Raw genomic sequence first — 20616 nt, forward strand, 5'->3', positions numbered from 1 at the left:
ATTATTTTACCATTAAACCCTGCTTTATTTTAATAATGCTAAAACCCACCATTAGGCGATACCTTCACAACAAAAGTAAAATCATGTTTGTCCCGGTTCTAACTTCTTTATTTTTATTATCATGTTGTCATTTTTTCATAAGAAACACAAAAAATGCCAAAAATTCTTATTAACCCAATTTTATTAATTATTTTAGCATTAAGCACTACTTTATTTTAGTTGTGCTAAAATCTACTATTAGGCGATACCTTCACAACAAAAGTAAAATCATCTTTGTCGCGGCTCCATTTATCAGGTTGTCATTTTTCCGTAAGAAACACTAAAAATGCCAATAAATATAATTGACCGTAATGCTAATTTCTATGCAAATAGAGTTGGAAACAAGTATCAGACAAGTATTAAGTAAAGAACAAACAATACCCCCCCCCATACTAACAGCACGCAGTAAATGAATGTTTACCAAAGCTCCGTTTCAGTTATTACAAAATTTGCAAAGCGCAGTTCAGTTGATACAAGTTCTACAACAACAATGCCAAATGGGGAGATACGGCCATACTTAGCAGTAGGGGATGAGTCCTACATGGACTCAAATTCCAAACTTCAAAATTTATTATTTTTTTTAATTTTGAAGATTCTTGTCTGAGTATTTCACCGTATAGATGACGTATAAGTAAAAAAATTATTAGTGAAACACTAATAATTATAATTATAATAATATATTGTTTTACTTACTCCTATTTCAGCCTCATACGATTCTTATAGGGGTTTCCTTAAAGTATGGCACTAAGGACATAACAAAATTTCCCTAGTGTTGCCACGGTAAACCATGGAAATTAATAAGCGAAACGTATCAGTTAAATTTAACAGCACTTTTCGTCGAATCTTAGCAATGTTTTGATTACCAAAGAAAACAACACCTTTGGAGGAAAGCTACATTGTATTAAAGAGTTTAGTGTCAAATCTTTTTCACTGATTTTTCGCCCAGGTTTCATTTTTTTATGTGCCCCCTACTACCAAAAACAACATAACCACATGTTGAGGTTTTTTCACTGAAAATTGAATCCACAAAATCTCTTAAATTTTAAAGATATATACAGCTGTTGCAGTTTCCATTTAACTAGTTCAAATCATTAGATATCATTTTCACTATCCTTGATACTTCACTTGAATTTTTTATAGAAATCCTATAAGGTGTTTTAGAACGAGACTTTTTAAAATGTCTATTCCTTATGAGAAGTCAGGTACCAACCAATTTAAGATTAGAAAAAAAAAACACAGAAATTAACTAAGACGGAACCACTTCACTTTTAAATTGGTGCTCCCTTTACAGTTTTGACTTCTAAGAACTATATTGTTTTTGCGTTGTTATAGAAACAAGAAAAACAAAAGTTTTCCAAACAATAGTGAAAGCAATTAAATTAAGTTGGTGTTAGCAGAAAACTTAAGGGCATTTTATGATTTAAAGACAAATTTTCGGAACTAACCAAACAAAAACAACACGAGCGCAAATTTAAATCTTACGCTTTTCTATCACTTAAGAATCAGTACTGCATCCAGGATTTTGATTTGTTACCAATTGGAGTGTTTATTTAAAAAAAATGAGTTCCTACCTTATTTTGAAAATTTAGTTTCGAAAATTACTGAACATTACTGAAGAATATACATAATTTGTTCATATAATATTATAGATTCAAAGCAGTTTTTATAATTCAGAGCAGCGTCTTAATGTATATTTAGCCAACATTTTAACAAAAAAAATTATGCTTTATTCGGTACAATTTCTATCTGGCATATTTCGCTAATGTATTTTTGGCTTTCTGGCTAATTTTTTGCTAAGGAATGTTTAGCAAAATTTAACACAGAATTAGTTTGAAATTGATTAAAAACGCTTTATTCGGTAGGATTTGCATCTGATATATTTGGGTAATGTAATTTGGCTTTTTGGCTAATGTATGCTTAGCCAAAAGTTAAACAAAAATTACTTTGAAATTGAATACAAACGCTTTAAAGAATACAAAAGCATGAAGGTCATATAAACGGTGGTAAGACGAGGGGCCAACCGCTTCGAAAAATATCGTTTGTACCCAATGAAGCACGCCAATCGTGACAAAAACATGCCACGCAGGATACAGAGTATACCATGAGTGGTACAGACGTGGAGTAACAACTGACGCATTGAAACTTGCCCAGATGTTGGATAATAGGTGACCCTTCGCGATGGACGGGTTATGCATTCTCAGAATTTACTTAGAATAAATTCACACTTTACTTACCCTTTTGATATCTAAAAACCAGCCTCATTTTTTTTATACGATTCCCGGTCTAACAATTAAAAAATTATGAGTGTAGCCTCATGAAAATAGAATTCTATTTTACAATTTTATATACCTTTAGAAGGTTTTAAAATAGTACATGTTTTATTTTAGGCTTAGAGACGCCTCATTTACGTTAGTAAAACATTCTCAATGCGAGGTACTGTGTGTATTAATTATAATCATTAACTTGCATTTTAACGGAACAATTAAACTAATTTCATGGTTAAAACTCACAAGATTTATTTTCATATTTAATAGTACATAAATTTGGAACCACCTTAATGATCCAATTTTCCACAAAATTACCGAAACGTTGTTCCAAACTCTATTTTTGTATTCTTTGCAACGCCGAAGAGGAAACCAAAATTGATGTAATTTCGTAAATTTCCCCCAAGAAGTTCCAAAAGGGATGTACGCACGATTGAATATTGGTATTGCTCTACGTTTAAATTTCACATGTGGTCTCATTAAGGGACAGAATTTATTATTTAGAATTTTTTTTTCCTTTTCATACAAACAATACCCCTAGCGGAACTACTTACATAAGAAAGGGTTGAGTATTCCAAACCAAAATTTAGAGGAGGAAATAAAAGCTAGTTTCAGGTGAGAAATTTCTAATAAAAAAATATATAAACCTGAAAGTCCTGGACCTAGAACTAAGTCATACACAGAATTTTAAGGAGAGGAAATCAACCTGTGGTAAAACGAGCCCAGCCAGGTACAAGCTAAGAAACATCAGATACGGTTAGAGTATATAAAAAACAAATTAATTATAGAAAAAATAGTAACAATTAAATTTTTAGGGGATATTAGCAAAGGACAGAAATTGGGGGGAGGGTATTTGTCTTTATTAAGACCATTTGACTGGTTTTTCCATTGAAAACAATTGAAAAAAAGCGCAATTCCTCTCCCTAAATATAAAATAGATAGCTTTCTATAACTTCCAAAACAGGAGAAAATCCTTCCCCCATATATTTTTGTGAATTGGTAATACAATATATGAAGAAATATTATTCTATATTGTATTCTTTTATGCACTGATATATTATATTATGTTACTTATAATATAGAAAAAGGTAGAGAAACAAAAATAATGCTTTCCTATTAATTTTTCTTTTCATAAAGAGGAAATCAACTACAATTGTATACTTTGGATAGCTTAATTGATGTTCCAACTTACTCTAATTTAGCATACAAAGAAACTTTTGGTTTATTATTTTAGATATCCTGAAACTGGGCCAAATAAATAGCAATTAAATTTTACACAAAAATAAAACGCTCTTAGAAGCTTAGAATTAATATCTTTGGACCAACTTCGAAGCAATTCGATGCTATTTTAATCAGAAGTCAGAGATTATTTGTGTCACCAGACTTGAATCGATTATATCGAAAACGGACTAATCTCACGATCACGGTGGGCTATTCAAGTTCTTCTAATAATTTTTAACTGGTGATACGTTATCACATCAATGAAGGTTTAGTCAAGGTCATTGTGTTAGACAAAGCAGTACTGCACGGCTTTGGACAATTCACTAGAAGCCTTAAAACACAATCACATACTCACTTTAATGTCCTCTGGGGGGTTTGAAGCAGTTTGGGGACTAGCACCTACAGTATCTGTTTGATTATTGTCTTCAGACTCAGAGCAAGATCCACAACTGGATCCACTTTTATTATTTGCTCCTCCATTACTATGTGTTTTGGTATGCTTTGACAAATGATCTGATCTCATAAAGCGCTTATTACAAACTGGACAGGCAAAGCGTTTTTCACCTGTATGAGTCCTTAAATGTCTTTGTAATTCATCAGATCTAGTAAATCTTTTCCCACAAAACAACCAGTTACACACAAATGGTCTTTCTCCTGTGTGCCATCTTAAATGCGCTTTTAAGTGTGAAGTTTTACCGTAGACTTTACCACATCCAGGTATGTGACAGCTATGTATGTTACGTTTTCTTAAATGAGCTCCAGCTGGCCCTAGACGGTCAGCTTCTTGGCAGTTTGGGCAATCACAGGTAGCACGTCCGGTATATCGACGAGAAGATCTTGGGGACGGCACTTGAGCTAATGGGTTCTGCGACAGTCCAAAAGGATTTGGTGCTGACATACTCTGACCCGGTAGCATAGACTTATAAGTATCTTGCAGCAAATGTTGATTGGATAGTAAATGATTTGACGTCAGAGGGTGTCCTAAAGAAGTATAGTCTGTAGCACCGGTATAAGCGGCTGCGTGCATGTTAGTCATCCCAGGCATTGAAAGAGTAGTGGCAGCACTACCACTCATATCAAGCCAACCTCCTGCAGCTGCAGCTTGGTGCATGTCCCACCAAGAGGTGGTGTCCTGCTTTATTGCATTGTGCTGCATATTGAATGCCCACTGTTCGTAAGGATGTCTAGAATAAAGGCCCTGGTTTGTATCACTTTGTGACGTTACAGCGCCACCGGCGAAATAAAAGTCTGTACCGTAGCCAGATGTAGAACAAGCCACTTTTTGCTGACTACATGGATTGGCTGTGCTTGAACCCGGTCTTTGGTGTGGAGAGGGCTGGTTGCTAGACGGACTTGAAGCTGGAGATGTCTTCTTCCACGGATGGAAACCCTTACCTACAGCAGCGTCAGCAAGAGGGGGAGGACTTTTTGAACTTAGCTTGCTACATTGTGCCGCCAACATAGCCAATGGTGTTCCACGGAGACCAGGGTGCTCCTAAAATCAAACATAAAATTGAATTTAAACTATTACAGAAAATTCTTTAAGTATAAAACAATTCTGCCTATTTTTATAGTTTTGTATACAATCTGAGCCTATTTCCTTTTGCAGCTAGATCCCTGTTTTGTGATTTCTGGAAATAAATCAGTGCATTTGTGCTATTAATTTTATAAAATACTAAAATTATGTGACTTAACAATATTATTAGATTTTACTTAAAATGTGTACCATTTACAAAATATTTAGATAAGTTAGCAATCCTAACAAATTTTATTACACTCAATTGTTAGAGATAATTCGAAGTAAAATACAATAATTTAATTATTATAAAAATATTTGTTCTAATTTTACCGATTTTACCAAATTTTTATCAACACCAATTTCGTTTTAGCAAACTTACAAAAAAGCAATTTACAACTTTGTTTCATAACTCTGGATTCTTCACAGCCCTATAAATGGGCAAAAAAATTTACCACTGGCTTGGAGTCAAAAGTTCCGCCATAAGCGAGCTGCGCAGAACAAAATAAAAATAGAAAAAAATCGAAAGAATACGAAAAAACTTGAATGGTGAAAAATATAGAGCATGGGTTTGCATCAGGGCCGTATCCAAGAATATTTTCGGGGGTATTTTAAACAAGCATTTTTTCGGGGGGGGGGGTACACAAAACCTCAAAAACGCAGACAAAATTTATTTATATCCATTTTTATTACGTTTTACGAGTCAGGCAGACATTTTGGGGGTGGGGGTTTAAACCAACTCCCCTCTTCCCAAGATACGGCCTTGGTTTACATACAATTTCGAATAAAGGTCCTGAAAACCCAGATTATGGATTGTAAATGTAAGGAAGTTTTGCTAAATGCTTTCCAGAGAAATTGCCTACGGATTGTTTTGGGTACCCGGCTGACTGACCATATTTAAAAAGTAGGCTGCACGACAAGTGCGGTTCAATCTCGCTTTCTAGGACTACAATAAGAGAAAGGTTGAGATGGCTAGAGAACATTTTGCAGATGATTGATGACGTATTGCCAAAGATTGTCCTTTCAGATGTCGTCTAGGGCTATACGAAAAGCAGGTTGTCCAAGGTTGGGATGGGAGGATGCCGTAAACAAAGATTTAAGGGGAATTGGAACTTCCTGGTTGGGTTAAAAGGGAGTGGTGGTAATTGAATAGATTGGGATGGAAGAGGAGCGTGAGTAGTTGTATCTGCCCTAGGCTTGGTGATGCGGCGAGTTATTATTATTATTAGCAGTATAGGTAGACTCACGAAGTGCAATAAGTTTTTAACGCATAAATTAGTTGCAAGATAACTAAATTTTAGTATTGTTATTTGCTTTTGCGTAAACTTTTAAATTAGCTAACTTGTAATACAGGTTTTCATAAAATGCATAATTATCCCAATTTACCCATTTTACCTGACCTACTTAAAACTTGAGCTATTTTCAACAGTTTCTTATAAATAAAACAATTTCATCAGGTTTTATTAAATTTGTAAAATAAATGCTTTAAATCTCTATGGTCAGTGACCCTTAATTTCATGTGAGAGATTTCTTATGCATATATAATCCAATCCAGTGATTCCGAAACTTATTTGACCTACCGCTCCTATTCCAGAAAAATATTACCCATCGCCCTCTGGATTTTGTATTTATTTTGATAGCAATTAATAAGGGATATAAACATTATTGTATTTGTGAGAAGAGGAATTAACGAGTAAAAGACTAATTTTGATAATGATCATTATTTTAATAAATAAATGATCAAACGTTTCAGGAAAAAATCTTTCCATCAAACATAAGTCAATTTATAAATCCATTAAGTTAGAATAAGTTGAAACTATTTAAGTGAAGAAAAAATAACACGAATTCATGTTCACAAATAAATACATTTATAAATCTTAACTTACATTTTATTTTATTTATAAATGTGTTATAAGTGTAACCATTTTCCTAATTATTTTCATTTTTCTTTTATGCTTTCACCACACCCTACAGCTAATCATTGCCCCCCCCCAAAAAAAAAATATACCTGTTCCTATCTCTCCCTCCTGGTTTCCTGCAACGCCCCCGAGGGGGCGGTAGCGCCAACTTTGGCAATCACTGATCTAATCAAAGAAAATTAATCGGTACGGCCAAAGAGCTACTATTTTTTTACTATAGCGTTAAAAATTGTGCTTTAATTTGATCAGTTCATTTACGGAGTGTTTTTGCAAGCCAATCTTATCTTTTCTTAAGAGTATGTCAAAAAGGGTAGCCAAATAATCCACCTTTCTTTTTTCCACGTTGTTGTATTTGTCCCTTGTCGGTATGTCTAATTTGGAGCAATGAAAACGAATTCAAAACCTGACTTTTTTTGTACAATATTTTGATCCGGCAAAAACAAAAACAAATTTTTTGAAAAACAATTTTTTACAAGCAATCTTCATACTTTCTTGAAACCTACAAAGCGAAATTTCAAAGGCAATTGCTTTGAATTTGCGCGAGAAAATATAACAAAATAAGCGAAATAAAGAACTTTTATGCAAGGGTGTATCTCGTAATAATACAAAGACTACCGTAAACAGCCAATTTTGTTTTTGTTAGGTTAAATTAAATAAAAAAACATGTTTTTTCAACTGAAAGTAAGGCACGACATTAAAACCTAAAACAAACAGAAACTATTCCATACATGAAAGGGGCTGTCCCCTCCTCAACGTCCTCCTCTTTACGCTAAAGTTTTCTTTGTCACAGTTCTACTTTTTGAAACAATAAAAAACTTTAGCGTAAAGAGCGGGACATTTTGATGGGTAAGACTGAAACCTATATATTCTAAATCAGCATAAAAATGCGGTTCTTTTGGTGTAACTTCGGTATCAAGATTCCGTTTTTTAGAGTTTTGGTTACTATTGAGCCGGGTTGCTCCTTACCACAGTTCTTTACCACGAACTGTTTGATTATTGAGCCTCAAATAAATGCTCAGTGTATCCGCTACAAAAGCAAAAAAAACTGAAAAAACAAATTTTGTTAATTATACAAGTCTTGTCTTTCCATGATCTTATTTATTTTACACATTGTTCGTTTTTATATGCTTAATCAACTAATATTGGTAAATAATAGATTAAGTCAAATTTAGGATATTACCCTAACCTTTTAAAGAAACTTGGTACTAACTTGCAAATAACTTCAAACTTCTCATAAACCAAATATTCCTAGACCCCGGCCATTGCACCAAGATTATTTAAGGGGACAGGAGTCATTAATATAAAGTTTGGAAATAGTTTGGGCTTACATAGTCAGTTGGAAAAAAACAACTTTTTTTCAATTGAAATTAAGGAGCAACATTAAAACTTAACATGGAAATAAGTTATAACGTATATGGGGGGTTCGCCCCCTAGTCAATACCTCGCGCTTTGCGCTAAAGTTCAAATTTTGTTCTAATCCCTTAAGAATGACCCCTGAATCGCAAAGGCCGTTTAATTTGAATGAATAGCTCTTTGAAAGTACCAATAAAACTTCAGAGAAAAGAGCGAGGTATTGACTAGGGGGTGAACCTCCTTATATACGTAATAATTTCTAGTCTTTTTAAGTTTTAGTGTTGCTCCTTACTTTCAGCTGAAAAATATGTTTTTTAAATTTAATTTCTGATTGTTCTTTATAACGCTGGGAAATCCGGCGCCCTCTTCATAGAAAATTCCCTTCCCACTCGAACACTTTCTTTGTAAAGATCCTCCCACGTAGCCCACTCCGATCTGAAAGAAAGAAAATTCAAGAAAAATCCCCCCCCCTCACAGGAGATTAGCCTGCAAAAAAGTTTATCTGTGCGTTAGTCTGTACTGTACGCGTGTGCTAGATTTGGTTTCATTGCGGAGGGGGCAGGACACAACTTTGATAACAATTCTTGTTGCGGGAGTAGAAGCTGAACCCCTCCTCCTTCACAGGCGCTAGGAGTTTGAAATGCAATGATGGAAGAGAGCAGCATATTTGAATTACAGATCGTGAGGTTTTATGCTAGCAAGTTTATTTATTTTTTTTAGTTTTCTACGGAATATGTTACATGTTAGTTAGATTTACTATAAGAGGTCTGGATAATTGTTGATATTAGTTCATTAATAACATTTTTATACCGATACCGATCCATTTTCAGGATTCAACTCGGGAGGGGGGGGGGTCAGCATGGTCAGACAAATTTTGAGGAAAGGTTCTTTTTTGTGGAAAAGTGAATTTATTCCGTAAATACCTAAAGATGAATATTCATTCGCAATTTCACTCCCTTCTTCCGGGTATAACTTAGTGTAAATTTACCAGTAAAACAGACCTTTCTGTGGGAGAAAAAAAAACTAAAACTAAAAATGTTTGATCTATAAGAAAGTTTGGTAAAATTCTAGTTAATTGACTTCTTGCTATCTCGGAAGGGGTTTATTTTAGGAAAATGAAGCTTTCAGGGATGGGTCTACAGGCTAAAGTATGTCCCGGGAAGGTATTTTAAAGTACCCACCTCTACTCCTTCTCCCTCTAGAGGGCCCTGAAATTTGCCCACTTGACAGGTCTCTACGTATTGAAATTTTGACAAAACAACATTTTACCTTAATTTTCAGTTACTAGTTGCTTTTTCTCTGCCTTTAGTTCTGAAAATACAATTCCTGTTATTTGAGTAGAATTTTGAGCCATATCAATGTTTTTTTTCAAAATTTAGAAAATGTATTTGCATATCTTTAAATCTTATAAAATCGAATTGAGCAAAGTTATGAAGCTGAAAACAATTTTGTTGTACTTCAATTAAGCAGAAGATCTATTTTGCAAGGTCTCACTTTTATAACACACATATTGTTAAAGGTCATCAAAGGTCAGGGCCCTCTAGAGGGAGAAGGAGTGGAGTTAGTTGCTTCAAAATACCATCCCGGGACATACTTTAGTCTGTAGATTCATCCCTGAAAGTTTCACTTTCCAAACCTAAACGCTTTCTGAGATAGCAAGAAGTCAATTAACTAGAATTTTACCGAAAGTTTTATAGCTTCTGTCCGTGAAATTTAGAAGTGGCTATTTGACACACTTTTAAAAATATTAAAACTATTTGGTTGCCACTAAAGGATGTAGCATTCTAGGATAAATGTAAATCCTCAGAAGATGAAACGAAATGACAAAGAAGGCCTTTATGCACAACGCGCAATTATTGGTTAAGAACAAAAAGTACCTCATAATCTGTCCAAACAAATTTCATATTAAAATTAGTATAGTCACACAGCACTTTACACATGAATAGCTGATATCAATCTGATTCCTTAAAGGACGCCGAATTGACAGCACGCCGGACTCCAAGCTGCCCAACGTAGGGGTAGAGAACCCGCTGAAAACCTTTATACGTTTGACAAAGCCGAATGACAGGTATCATCCAAAACAACTTGACAGGGGATACCCACTTAAAATAACGAGTTCACGAATGATAGCCTTAAATAAAGGCAATAATCCTTAAACAATGTTCCGGTATACAACAGCGTAAATCGCTTTAGAGCAAAGGGGGAGCTCTTTCAGATCTAATTCTGCCATGAGACTTGTCTTTATTCTCCCAAACTTTTCCAAGCATAAATAATTTTTATGATTATTGATAAAGTAATTGGTACTTGTGTAACATACTCAATAAGTGAAGTTAGGTTCTTTCGTGAAACAAACTACGATGCGAAAATCCGGTTTCATAGCCACAAAGACAGAACTCAATTTAGTTTGCTACGCATAGTGATAGAAGATAGTGTCTGAACATGGATTTTGAAATGAAGATTTGGGATTTGCTAAAAACTGAAAATAAAGTATTAAAAAAAGTAAAGTATTATTTTCCTAATAAAGTATTATATTTTCATCATATTTTGTGTTATTTCATTAGCTTTATCATAAGTTTGGGCTATGTATTTGCAAATTAGGGGGGGTGCATTATATCAAATACCTAACTTAACCTAACCTAACCACCTCTATGTATAAAATATTTTATTAAAATTTACCTGAATTGTGGTTTGTTTCACGAAAGAACCTAACTTCACTTATTGAGTATATTCTGAATAATACACAAGTACCTAATAATTTTATAATGACTATTATTATATCCATTTTTATGGTATATATCTTGCCATCCATATAGTGTAAACTTCCTATCGCTAAATTTGGCTTAATTCTACCGTATTTGGTTTTTTAATAGTTCATCACTACAGGCTGTTCATAGGGAAATAATTTTGCCCCCTCCAGGTTTTTTTTTGAATCCATGCCATTGGCTATTTAAAACTGGTGCTCTATAATAAAAAGAGTAAAAACGCAATGCAATTTAATGGCTCTGGAGCACTGAAGACCTCTAGTATAGTGCTTTGTGAAGAATGATTCAGCTACGGCTAGGATCAGGCAAGTTCACAGAGAAGAGCGATCGTTAAGACAACTCCTTCAAAAACCTAGAGTTTCCACAGATTCCTATTGTTTTTCTTAATTTGTCTGTTTTTATGTTTTTCATACCTACCCCCGCCTCACACCCAAAAATTGCACCTACAAAAACAAGCCCGATTTTGAGCCTAATTACATTGTTTGACTCTTCCACAAGTTTCAGTATGCCTTGAAAAAAAAAGTCCTAAAAAGGTTTAAAATAAGACTGATAACTAATCTGACCCCATCTCCTCCCTTTTGGTAATGTTAGGTTCTTGGTCAGAAAAAATACTGTTGAAATAAATACGGTGTTTATTTATACTTTATTATGCAGTCGGGATTTTGCTAACCTGATTAGGGGAGGGAAGGAGAGGCTTTTTAACCAATAAACAGCTATTGATACAACCATTGTAGTAAAACCCTCATGTAGCACGTACCCCAGGGTGAGGGGGGCTGACAGGGGGTCTGGTTTACCATTCTTTTGGATTTTGAGCTCCCCCTTATTCTCTATTAATTTTAAGAAGAATACACTGTTTTCGCTATGTTGAAAAACCACTCTACCTCCAAAATTTACACCCCAAAACAATCCCTATATTTGTACCCTCAACCGGTGTTTCACTCGGCTTTATTCATCCTCCTACGGTTGGATCGTTTTAAGGAAGCGTACGCATGATTTTGTTATTCTGTTTGTGCTGTTGTTTTTCGTTGTTTTTTTTTTTTTTTTTCAGTGAGAGGGGTTGAACCTCAGACAAAGGTGAGTTTTTACAAGAATAATTGCTAAAAGGATAAAATCTTGGAGGAATAAGGATATAAAGGCCCCTTTTTTTCAATGCAGTTCGCACCTGAAACAAACATATATTATGTATTACTTATCAGCCATTAAAAAAGTATTGGAAAAACAACGGGAGGGTAGTTTATATTTATATTTTTTTGTTAATACAAATATTAATTACAAAGAAAAGGTACAATATTATAACAAATATGAAAAGGCCTTAGCTTCACCAACTTAAGAAAGAAATAATTCTCTATTCAAAATTAAAAGATAATAATCTCTTTCCATGAGCTAAACTGAATTTAACCTAGTTCTATCTTCCAGCAAAATTTTGCAACTGCAAATAAAAAATCAATAAATATGTAATATATTGATAAAAAACAGAAGAATAATACTCTGTATTTGGTCTGTGTAGTTAAAAGAATGGAATCTATAATCCTATGTACATTTCATCTGTGGTAATTCAAAAGATGATATGTGAAATATTTTAGAAATCATTATGCTTCCTCATGTCACACATAGCATATTGGTTGATTCAATTTATTTTCCTTCTATCTTTTCCTATTTTGACCTATCTTTCCCTCTTCTGTTCGTTTTTACCAATAATAAAATTCTTTCCTGCTGTATATTGTATACCTAAAAACCCTTTTAGGTTTTTAGACACATAACTAGTAAATAGTAACGGTCAGAAGACCCCAAATACATTTTCTTCTGGTTCATACTATGTATACTATGTAACATATTTCTTTTGAATAATTGAATCCGAATTTTACAACCAAACTAGCACTTAATAAGCAATCTATTGAGAGTAACAAATCTGGAAGAGTATCAGACCCCTAATCATTCTACTTACTCAATATGGAAATGACTTTTCGACATGGGTTTTATCCAGCGTCAGCTACACACCACTTTTGAATTCAGGCCTAATTTTCTTTCTGGTATATACTAACCCTCAATGGGTTTGCCTCTAAATTTATTTGTATTTTTATTCTATAATCGGGTGTCCAAGACCATGACATTTTATGCACAATTTCAAGTTGCAATAGAAAATGTTACTGATTTCAGGAAGAACACAAAATGCCCCCTTTTAAAGTAGTAAAGTTTTACTACTTTAAATGCCTACCTATCTCCATTAACAAAAATGCAATCAGCACCATCATCTGTTCGATATCGCAGCTTCCAGCCGTGACTATTCGAATCAGAAAAGTACGATAGTAAAAAAACAGGGGGGGGGGGTATTGTCCCCACGAGCTTTAATTTTCCGTTTACTTTACCTAGTCTTCATATGTATACCCCAACCTAAAAACTTAAAGTCCCCTAAAAATAAATTTATTTTTACGTACTATGGTACATAGCTAGTTTAGTGTTATATTTATTGCATTTTGGTTTTTGACGATCATAACAATTTGGCTTGTATTTTCAAAAAGAACCTGATTTTGCTTTATTTTTATAACAGGTTTTACAGGATTTGAAATAAATTGAATAAAAAATTCATTTTAAATCATTTTTTTTTGTATTTCTTTATGACTTCCTAACCCAGTGGTTAGCACGCTGAACTTGAAATCGCGAGGACAGGGGGTTCGAGTCCTGGTGTCGCTGGCTATTTATTTTGAAAAGGAGGTCAGTAATGTTACTCTATAAGTTCAGCCGGAGTCGACCCAGCTCTAAATGAGAACCTAGCGAAATCTGGGTGAAAACAGGGGAAATGTCGGATGATTTGCCCCCAACCACGTATTGGAATCCCGGCCGAAGACAGAGAATCAGGAGATCGGTATATGCGCTACGCAGACCATTGGTCAGTATACGAAAAGTTTTTTTCGTGAGTGCCGCTTGAGAAAATCTGTTTTAAATTGGGTTTGACTCCTAGCCTCAACCCTCCCCGATCCTGGCTAATTGGCTAAGACTTAAAATTGCACTACTGGAAAATTGAACAAATGGAAAGATGTGTAGAAAAAATTTCTATAGAAACATTGTTTAAGAGCATTGTCTAGAGAATATTAGGTATAAAGCTTGGCGTCGAGTTGTTAAAAGCTACACTTGTGATTAATAGGATTCGTTACCCCTCTCATACCATGCCCAAGTGATACAAATAAGTTCTGTAAAAAAGTTTTATAAATTCTGTAAATTATAAATGAATTACAGTATATAGAATATAAGAAAATGAAATAATTAAAATATATAAATTATAAAAAAATTACAAATAGACAAATTATAAATGTCTGTTTTATGAAAGTTTCGGTTGTTTTAGCTCTATAAAATTTTTGATTTTTTAATACATTCTTTTTTAATCTTTGCTTTTATACACGTTATGCTCAAAACGATGGAAAAAATAATACCAAAAATATTAAGCTTGGAATAAAGTTCATTGTATAACATTTCTAAACACTATCCATTTAAGAATATCCTGAAAGTTTTGACCTTAAAACACGTTGAAATAAAAAAAAGCTTTTCAACTTAAATAAAGGGCAACATTAAAACTTAAAACGAAAAGACACTATTCTGTATGTGGGGTAGACGGGTCCTACTTCAATTCGTTGCTGTTTACGCTAAAGTTTGACTGTTTCACTAATTCTTTGACAACGACTATACTTCTGATACCATGGTTGACTAAACTGATTGTCAAATATCCTAAATATAGGGTTTCTAGCAATCCCACCCTTGCAACAGGACTGCTAAAACGAAGGGGTCGGTGAGTTAGAATAAGAATTTCTTATCCCGTGGAATACATTAGAATAAAATACAAATAAAAAAAAAAAGAAAATAGAATCAAATTTTGACTTTGATTCTTTTTGCTTTATATAACTATAAACTATATAAAATTCAATTTACTATTTTTGACATTTGTCCCCTTATCGTGGGTACCAGAATATAAGCCATGAAAGGTGGTTTTGGGGGATAAGGATGATATGGCTGGGAAAAGCCGAAACCCTTAAAGCTGGGACGATACACTGAATAAGTAACTTGAAATCCTCAGGTATTTATTGGGAGTTGGCCACAAATCTTTCAATAGACTGCGATGCAAAATGCACTTAACCAGTATGTCGGCCTGGTCTATGGCACCTAGCATATGGCACCTGACTAAGTTTGTGGCACCTAGCGTATATCCAGCTTATGGCACCAACGTTGGAAGATGAAGGATGCATATAGGGTGCATTAAAAGGTTAAGAATAATAACCATCACAAAATGTGCCTACTATTAAATCCTAGCCGAAGTGCATAATGGGCTCAATAAATTTATCTGATTCACGGGTAAAGGGTATAAACCCATGTTTAATCAGATGGAAAATAGTAGTATAAAGGTTAATCAAAAACTCAGTGTTCACGCGCCATATTAAAATCTTCTCAATTCTTAATCGACATTTTTTTCAAGATCAGTGATTTTCAAGTCTTTTTGTATTATAGTATACTCAGTCTTGTAGTGTAGTGCTATCTTATATTATTGTCTAATATTATATTATAGCATAGTCCTATATTATAGTCTTAGGGTATTTATGACAGAATCAACTATGCAAAAAGTTTCTCATATATATTATACAGAGTTACTCCCTTAATTCGTACAATGCATAACGTTATTTACCAAAACTGGTCCTATGTCATGCTCTCTACCCTTAAACAGACAGGCTACCGAAATAACGTTTTACAATTTTTCTTTGGTGTTTTCTTTGAAAGTGGCCTAAGAGTATGCCTACTCGTTTTGAGATAAAAAGTAATGTTTACAAGGCAAGGGGGGGGGGGCTCAAAACTAGGACTCGACGGTAATGATTTTTTTTATCTCAAATAAATATTTTTAGTATTTTGATTCTTTTTGCTTTATGTCACTATTAACTACATAATATTCAATTTTTTATTTTTACGATTGTTTTCTTATCGTGGGTACAAGAATATAAGCCATGAAAGGTGGTTTAAGCGGATGGGGATGATATCGGCTGGGAAAAGCCAAAGTCCCTAAGCTAGGGTGATTAAATGAAACGGTGTAATGAAAAAATGGGGCACGGAGAAAAAAATGCACCCTCCTCCCTTCCCCCTCTCCTACTCCTGTTTTCCAGATTAAGGCACCCATAAAAGTTTTCTTTAAACAATAAAAAAGGCTAACTATTTAAAAACCGCAGGGAAATACACAACTTCACCGAAGTTTAGGTGGGTAGGATTCAGAGCTCACTTTTAAAAGGATGTAAGAAGGGGATGCGTTTTTGAAGCCATGCCTCAATAATTTCAAGGATTTTATCATTCCATCCATAACTTCTTATGCGGTATAAATCTTGAAAACATTTTGGAAAACCCCCATAGTTTCTAATAAGTTCGCCATAATGTCTTTTATATTATATGACAAAGTGTTCCTATTTAGGATAGTTTTTCTGAGATTGCGCAACCCTCCTCAAATAAATCTTGCATACAGGTCTGTAATCATTCCTCTGGAAAGGCTTGTCTAAAGGGCTTGGACAAAAAAATTCCAAGCATAGTAAATTAGAAAAAAAAATCATGTCACCTTATTGGTGCATTATACAATTACGTTATAAAACTCTTGCCAATACAAATAATCAGAAAACCTGAAATCTAAAAGGCCTATCAAGGTTTCGAAACCATTTACACACAAGGAATTTATTTCGAAAGGGCATAGAACTTTTATGGGAGAAAAAAGTTTCAGAATTTCTGCAAATAAAACAATTATACGTTAAATATACGAAATAAAAAACATTCATAAATAAATAATTGATTAAGTGGTTCAAACAAAGGGTCTTGTTTATTAAGACTGATAGCAGCTGCCAAGGCCGTATCCAGGGGAATTATTGAGTTGGACGCCCCCCTCCAAAGTTTGCCCGACTCACAAAACGGAATAAAAATGCATAGAAACACATTTTTGGTGCGTTTTTAAGATTTTTATTTGCCCCCACTCCCCCGAATAAAATCAAACCCAACAACAATACTCGATACGGCCTTGGCAGCCACCCATAAAGACATTTTTTTCCTAACTTTATGTTTAATGTTGTATATTAGCTGAAGACTAAAACGGTTTATAAACACTCTTTTTTATAGTTTTTTTTTTTTACAGTCTATATACTTTAATTTATTGCTGATAATTTACAAACAGATTAAAAATTCTTAGAAATAATTGGTTCAATTAATTGACTTTTGGTGCATTGAACTAAATACATCATAAAATGAGACTTCGGTGGTTTTCCGATTCACAGAACACTGTCCCTAAGTTCCACATTGTAAATGACATAATGATAATGTAGTGAGGAATTTTTAAAATGAATGACCAGACAAATTTGACAGTGAGGCACGACATATAGGGACACGAATGATCACTTTCTAATACCATTTTTCTGTTGTTTAATAATATTTTAGGCACCTACAGAAAATTGCACCCATTATTTAGGGAGGTTTTACTTATTCAATATGTCTGGCTAGGCAAGGTAAGTTGTCCTATTTCGAAGCTCCTGATGAGCAATGGTATAGTCAGGGGGAAAGGGGGACACAGCGTTTCTCCATATCCACTTTATAAAAAATCTTTTTTATTGGTGATAACACGGGCACGTGATCTGTACGAAGAATAAAAGGATCCTAAGACAGATCTTGGAATGACAACCTAATGGGATCTGCAGGACATGTCAACCCACCCTGCATTAGATCTGTGAACGGGGCTTGTCCAACTTCCAAACGGTGATCCAACCCAGTAGGAGGTTGTTTGGACAGCGGCACACATGCAGGATGACTAGTGGCTAGGCGTGGTTGGCCCGGGCGCCTTTGGCAGCACAGGACGATCTCAGGTCTAAGGTGAGGTTTTTATGGCACTTGGTATTAACCAAGTGATACATAGCAATCGCAAATTCTGTCGGTCTGTCTGTCGGTCCCGGTTTTGCTACTTTAGGCACTTCCAGGTAAGCTAGGACGATGAAATTTGGCAAGCGTATCAGGGACCGGACCAAATTAAATTAGAAATAGTCATTTTCCAGATTTGACCATCTGCGGGGGAGTGGGGGCCGGTTAATTCGGAAAAAATAGAAAAAATGAAGTACTTTTAACTTATGAGCGGGTGATGGGATCTTAATGAAATTTGACGTTTGGAATGATATCGTGTCTCAGAGCTATTATTTCAAATCCTGACCAGATCTGATGACATTGGGGGGAGTTGGAGGGGAGAAACCTAAAATCTTGGAAAACGCTTTGAGTGGAGGGATCGGGATGAAACTTGGTGGGGAAAATAAGCAGAAGACCTAGATACGTTATCAACATAACCGGAACGGATCTGCTCTGTTTGGGAGAGTTGGGGGGGGGGGGGGGTAATTCTGAAAAATTAGAAAAAAGAAGGTATTTTTAACTTACGAAGGAGTGATCGGATCTTAATGAAATTTGAAGTTTGGAAGGATATCGCGTCTCAGATCTCTTATTTTAAATTCCGACTAGATCCGATGACATTGGGTGGAGTTGGAGGGGGGAACCTAAAATCTTGGAAAACGCTTAGAGTGAAGGGATCAGGATGAAACTTGGTGGGAAAAATAAGCAGAAGACCTAGATACGTTATTGACATAACCGGAACAGATTTGCTCTGTTGGGGGGGGGGGGGGCAAATTCTTAAAAATTAGAAAAAATGAGGTATTTTTAACTTACGAAGGAGTGATCGGATCTTTATGAAATTTGAAGTTTGGAAGGATATCGTGTCTCAGAGCTCTTATTTTAAATTCCGACTGGATCCGGTGACATTGGGGGGAATTGAGGGGGGGCTAAAATTTTGGATAACGCTTAGAGTGGAGGGATCGGGATGAAACTTGGTGGGAAAAATAAGCACAAGTCCTAGATACGTGATTGACATAACCGGGAAGGATCCGCTCTCTTTGAGGGGGGGGGGGAGAGTTAATTTTGAAAAATTAGAAAAATGAGGTATTTTTAAATTACGAAGGAGTGATCGGATCTTGATGAAATTTTATGCTTGGAAGGATATCATGTTTCAGAGCTCTTACATTACAGTTCATTACCACGAGCTGTTTGGCTATCTATTAATTCAAACAAATAATCATTAATATGCTAATCTCTTGCCTTCAACCCAGCAAAGATTTGGTAACATGTATCGACATAAATGATTACATCTGGGCTATTTAACAACAAAGATAGCTCAAACTTGAGTTCAGATAAAAAATTCAGGCCATGCGAGGTTCAATTCTTGCCAACAGAATCTCTAAGATCCCACTTTTTATTTGAATTAACATTCTTGTCTGAATGCTGGAGGTCTTTTTGAACCTTCGTTGGGTTGACTTTTGCTTGGTTGAATTTTTTCTTTAGCCGAATTTTGGTGACAGTGGAACCCTATTATATCTAACCTTTGTTCAGTTTTACTTAAGGATATTTTAAATGTATGAATCGAGTTTTCATATTCACTATCCCTCATTTGTTTATAATTTCACCTTCAATTTGGTTATCTGGCAATTGGTTTTTGTTGGGTTGTATTTTAGATTGACTTTTCTATGGGATAAACTTTGTCAATACCAGTTATAGGAACTATACACTAATACCCTGCTAAAATGGTTCAAGAGTTTGGAATAGAGTAGACCCTAACGTACCTTTCTACTTTCAATTTCTTCTAAAGTTTATAATAAGCTGAATGAGCAGATACTACAGTGACATTAGTTACAATTGTCTGTTTTTTTTTACCTTTCTCAGACTGGTAGGATAGGAAGCTGTAAAATTACAAGGCCGAGGCGAATTTCGACAGACTAACGAGCTTGGAATGATTCATAGCCTATTGACTGCGGGTTACATTTCGTGTCAGTATACCATTTCCCATTTTTTGATTTCCTATAGACAGAAGCAAGAGTCAAAGAAAATTATCGAAAACTTTGCCCTCAGCCATTCAACAAACCAAGTGTGTCCAACAAATTTGCTGGCAATGTCAGGTCCGCTCTGTTTCGGCAGAAGGCCAATTGTATAAAGGGTTTAGCAGTCTTTTTATGTTGGTGTAACGTCTTCTGACATTGGGGTTCTTACATAAAATCACGTCGCTGTACAAGAAGGGAAATAAAATTGCCCTAAGCGTTTGTCTCAAACACTACTGGTGCTGCTAAATTCACTGAGTTCTGACAGAAGGCCAACTGCATAAAGGGTAAGGACTTCTTTTCACGGCGATGCATCCTCTTGGGACAAAAGGGGCTGTACATACAATCACGTGGCCATATAAAGGATAAAAAATGGCCCTCAGAATGTGTCTCCAACTTTATTGGTGCTGCCAAGTACAATCAGTTTCGATAGAAGGCCAAGGCCAACTGCGTAAAGGGTTGGGTAATCTTTTTATGGTGAGGTATCCTTTTGAGAAAAAAGGGGTCGTATATAGAATCAAGTGGCAGTAGAAAGAGAGAGAGCGAGAGAGAGAGAAAGTAAATGCGATAAACGTTGCCCTCTGTGGGTCTGTTCAGCACTAATGGCGCAGCCAAATCCGCTCTGTTCAGACAAAAGGT

At 35.0% G+C, this 20616-nt stretch overlaps 1 protein-coding gene across 1 annotated transcript in view; it reads right to left on the minus strand.

The window, feature by feature from the left end:
• Nucleotides 1-288: 288 nt before the first annotated feature.
• Nucleotides 289-20616, minus strand: part of LOC136028344 (transcription factor Sp9-like) — a 47100-nt gene continuing 26772 nt past the window's right edge. Inside the window, exon 3 of the mRNA XM_065706130.1 lies at nucleotides 289-5019. Within this exon, the coding sequence (XP_065562202.1) occupies nucleotides 3868-5019 (1152 nt within the window). The 3' untranslated portion in view covers nucleotides 289-3867. The remainder of the gene's footprint in view (nucleotides 5020-20616) is intronic.

This window comes from Artemia franciscana, chromosome 6, assembly GCF_032884065.1.
Source record: "Artemia franciscana chromosome 6, ASM3288406v1, whole genome shotgun sequence".
Classification (NCBI taxonomy): Eukaryota; Metazoa; Arthropoda; class Branchiopoda; order Anostraca; family Artemiidae; genus Artemia; species Artemia franciscana.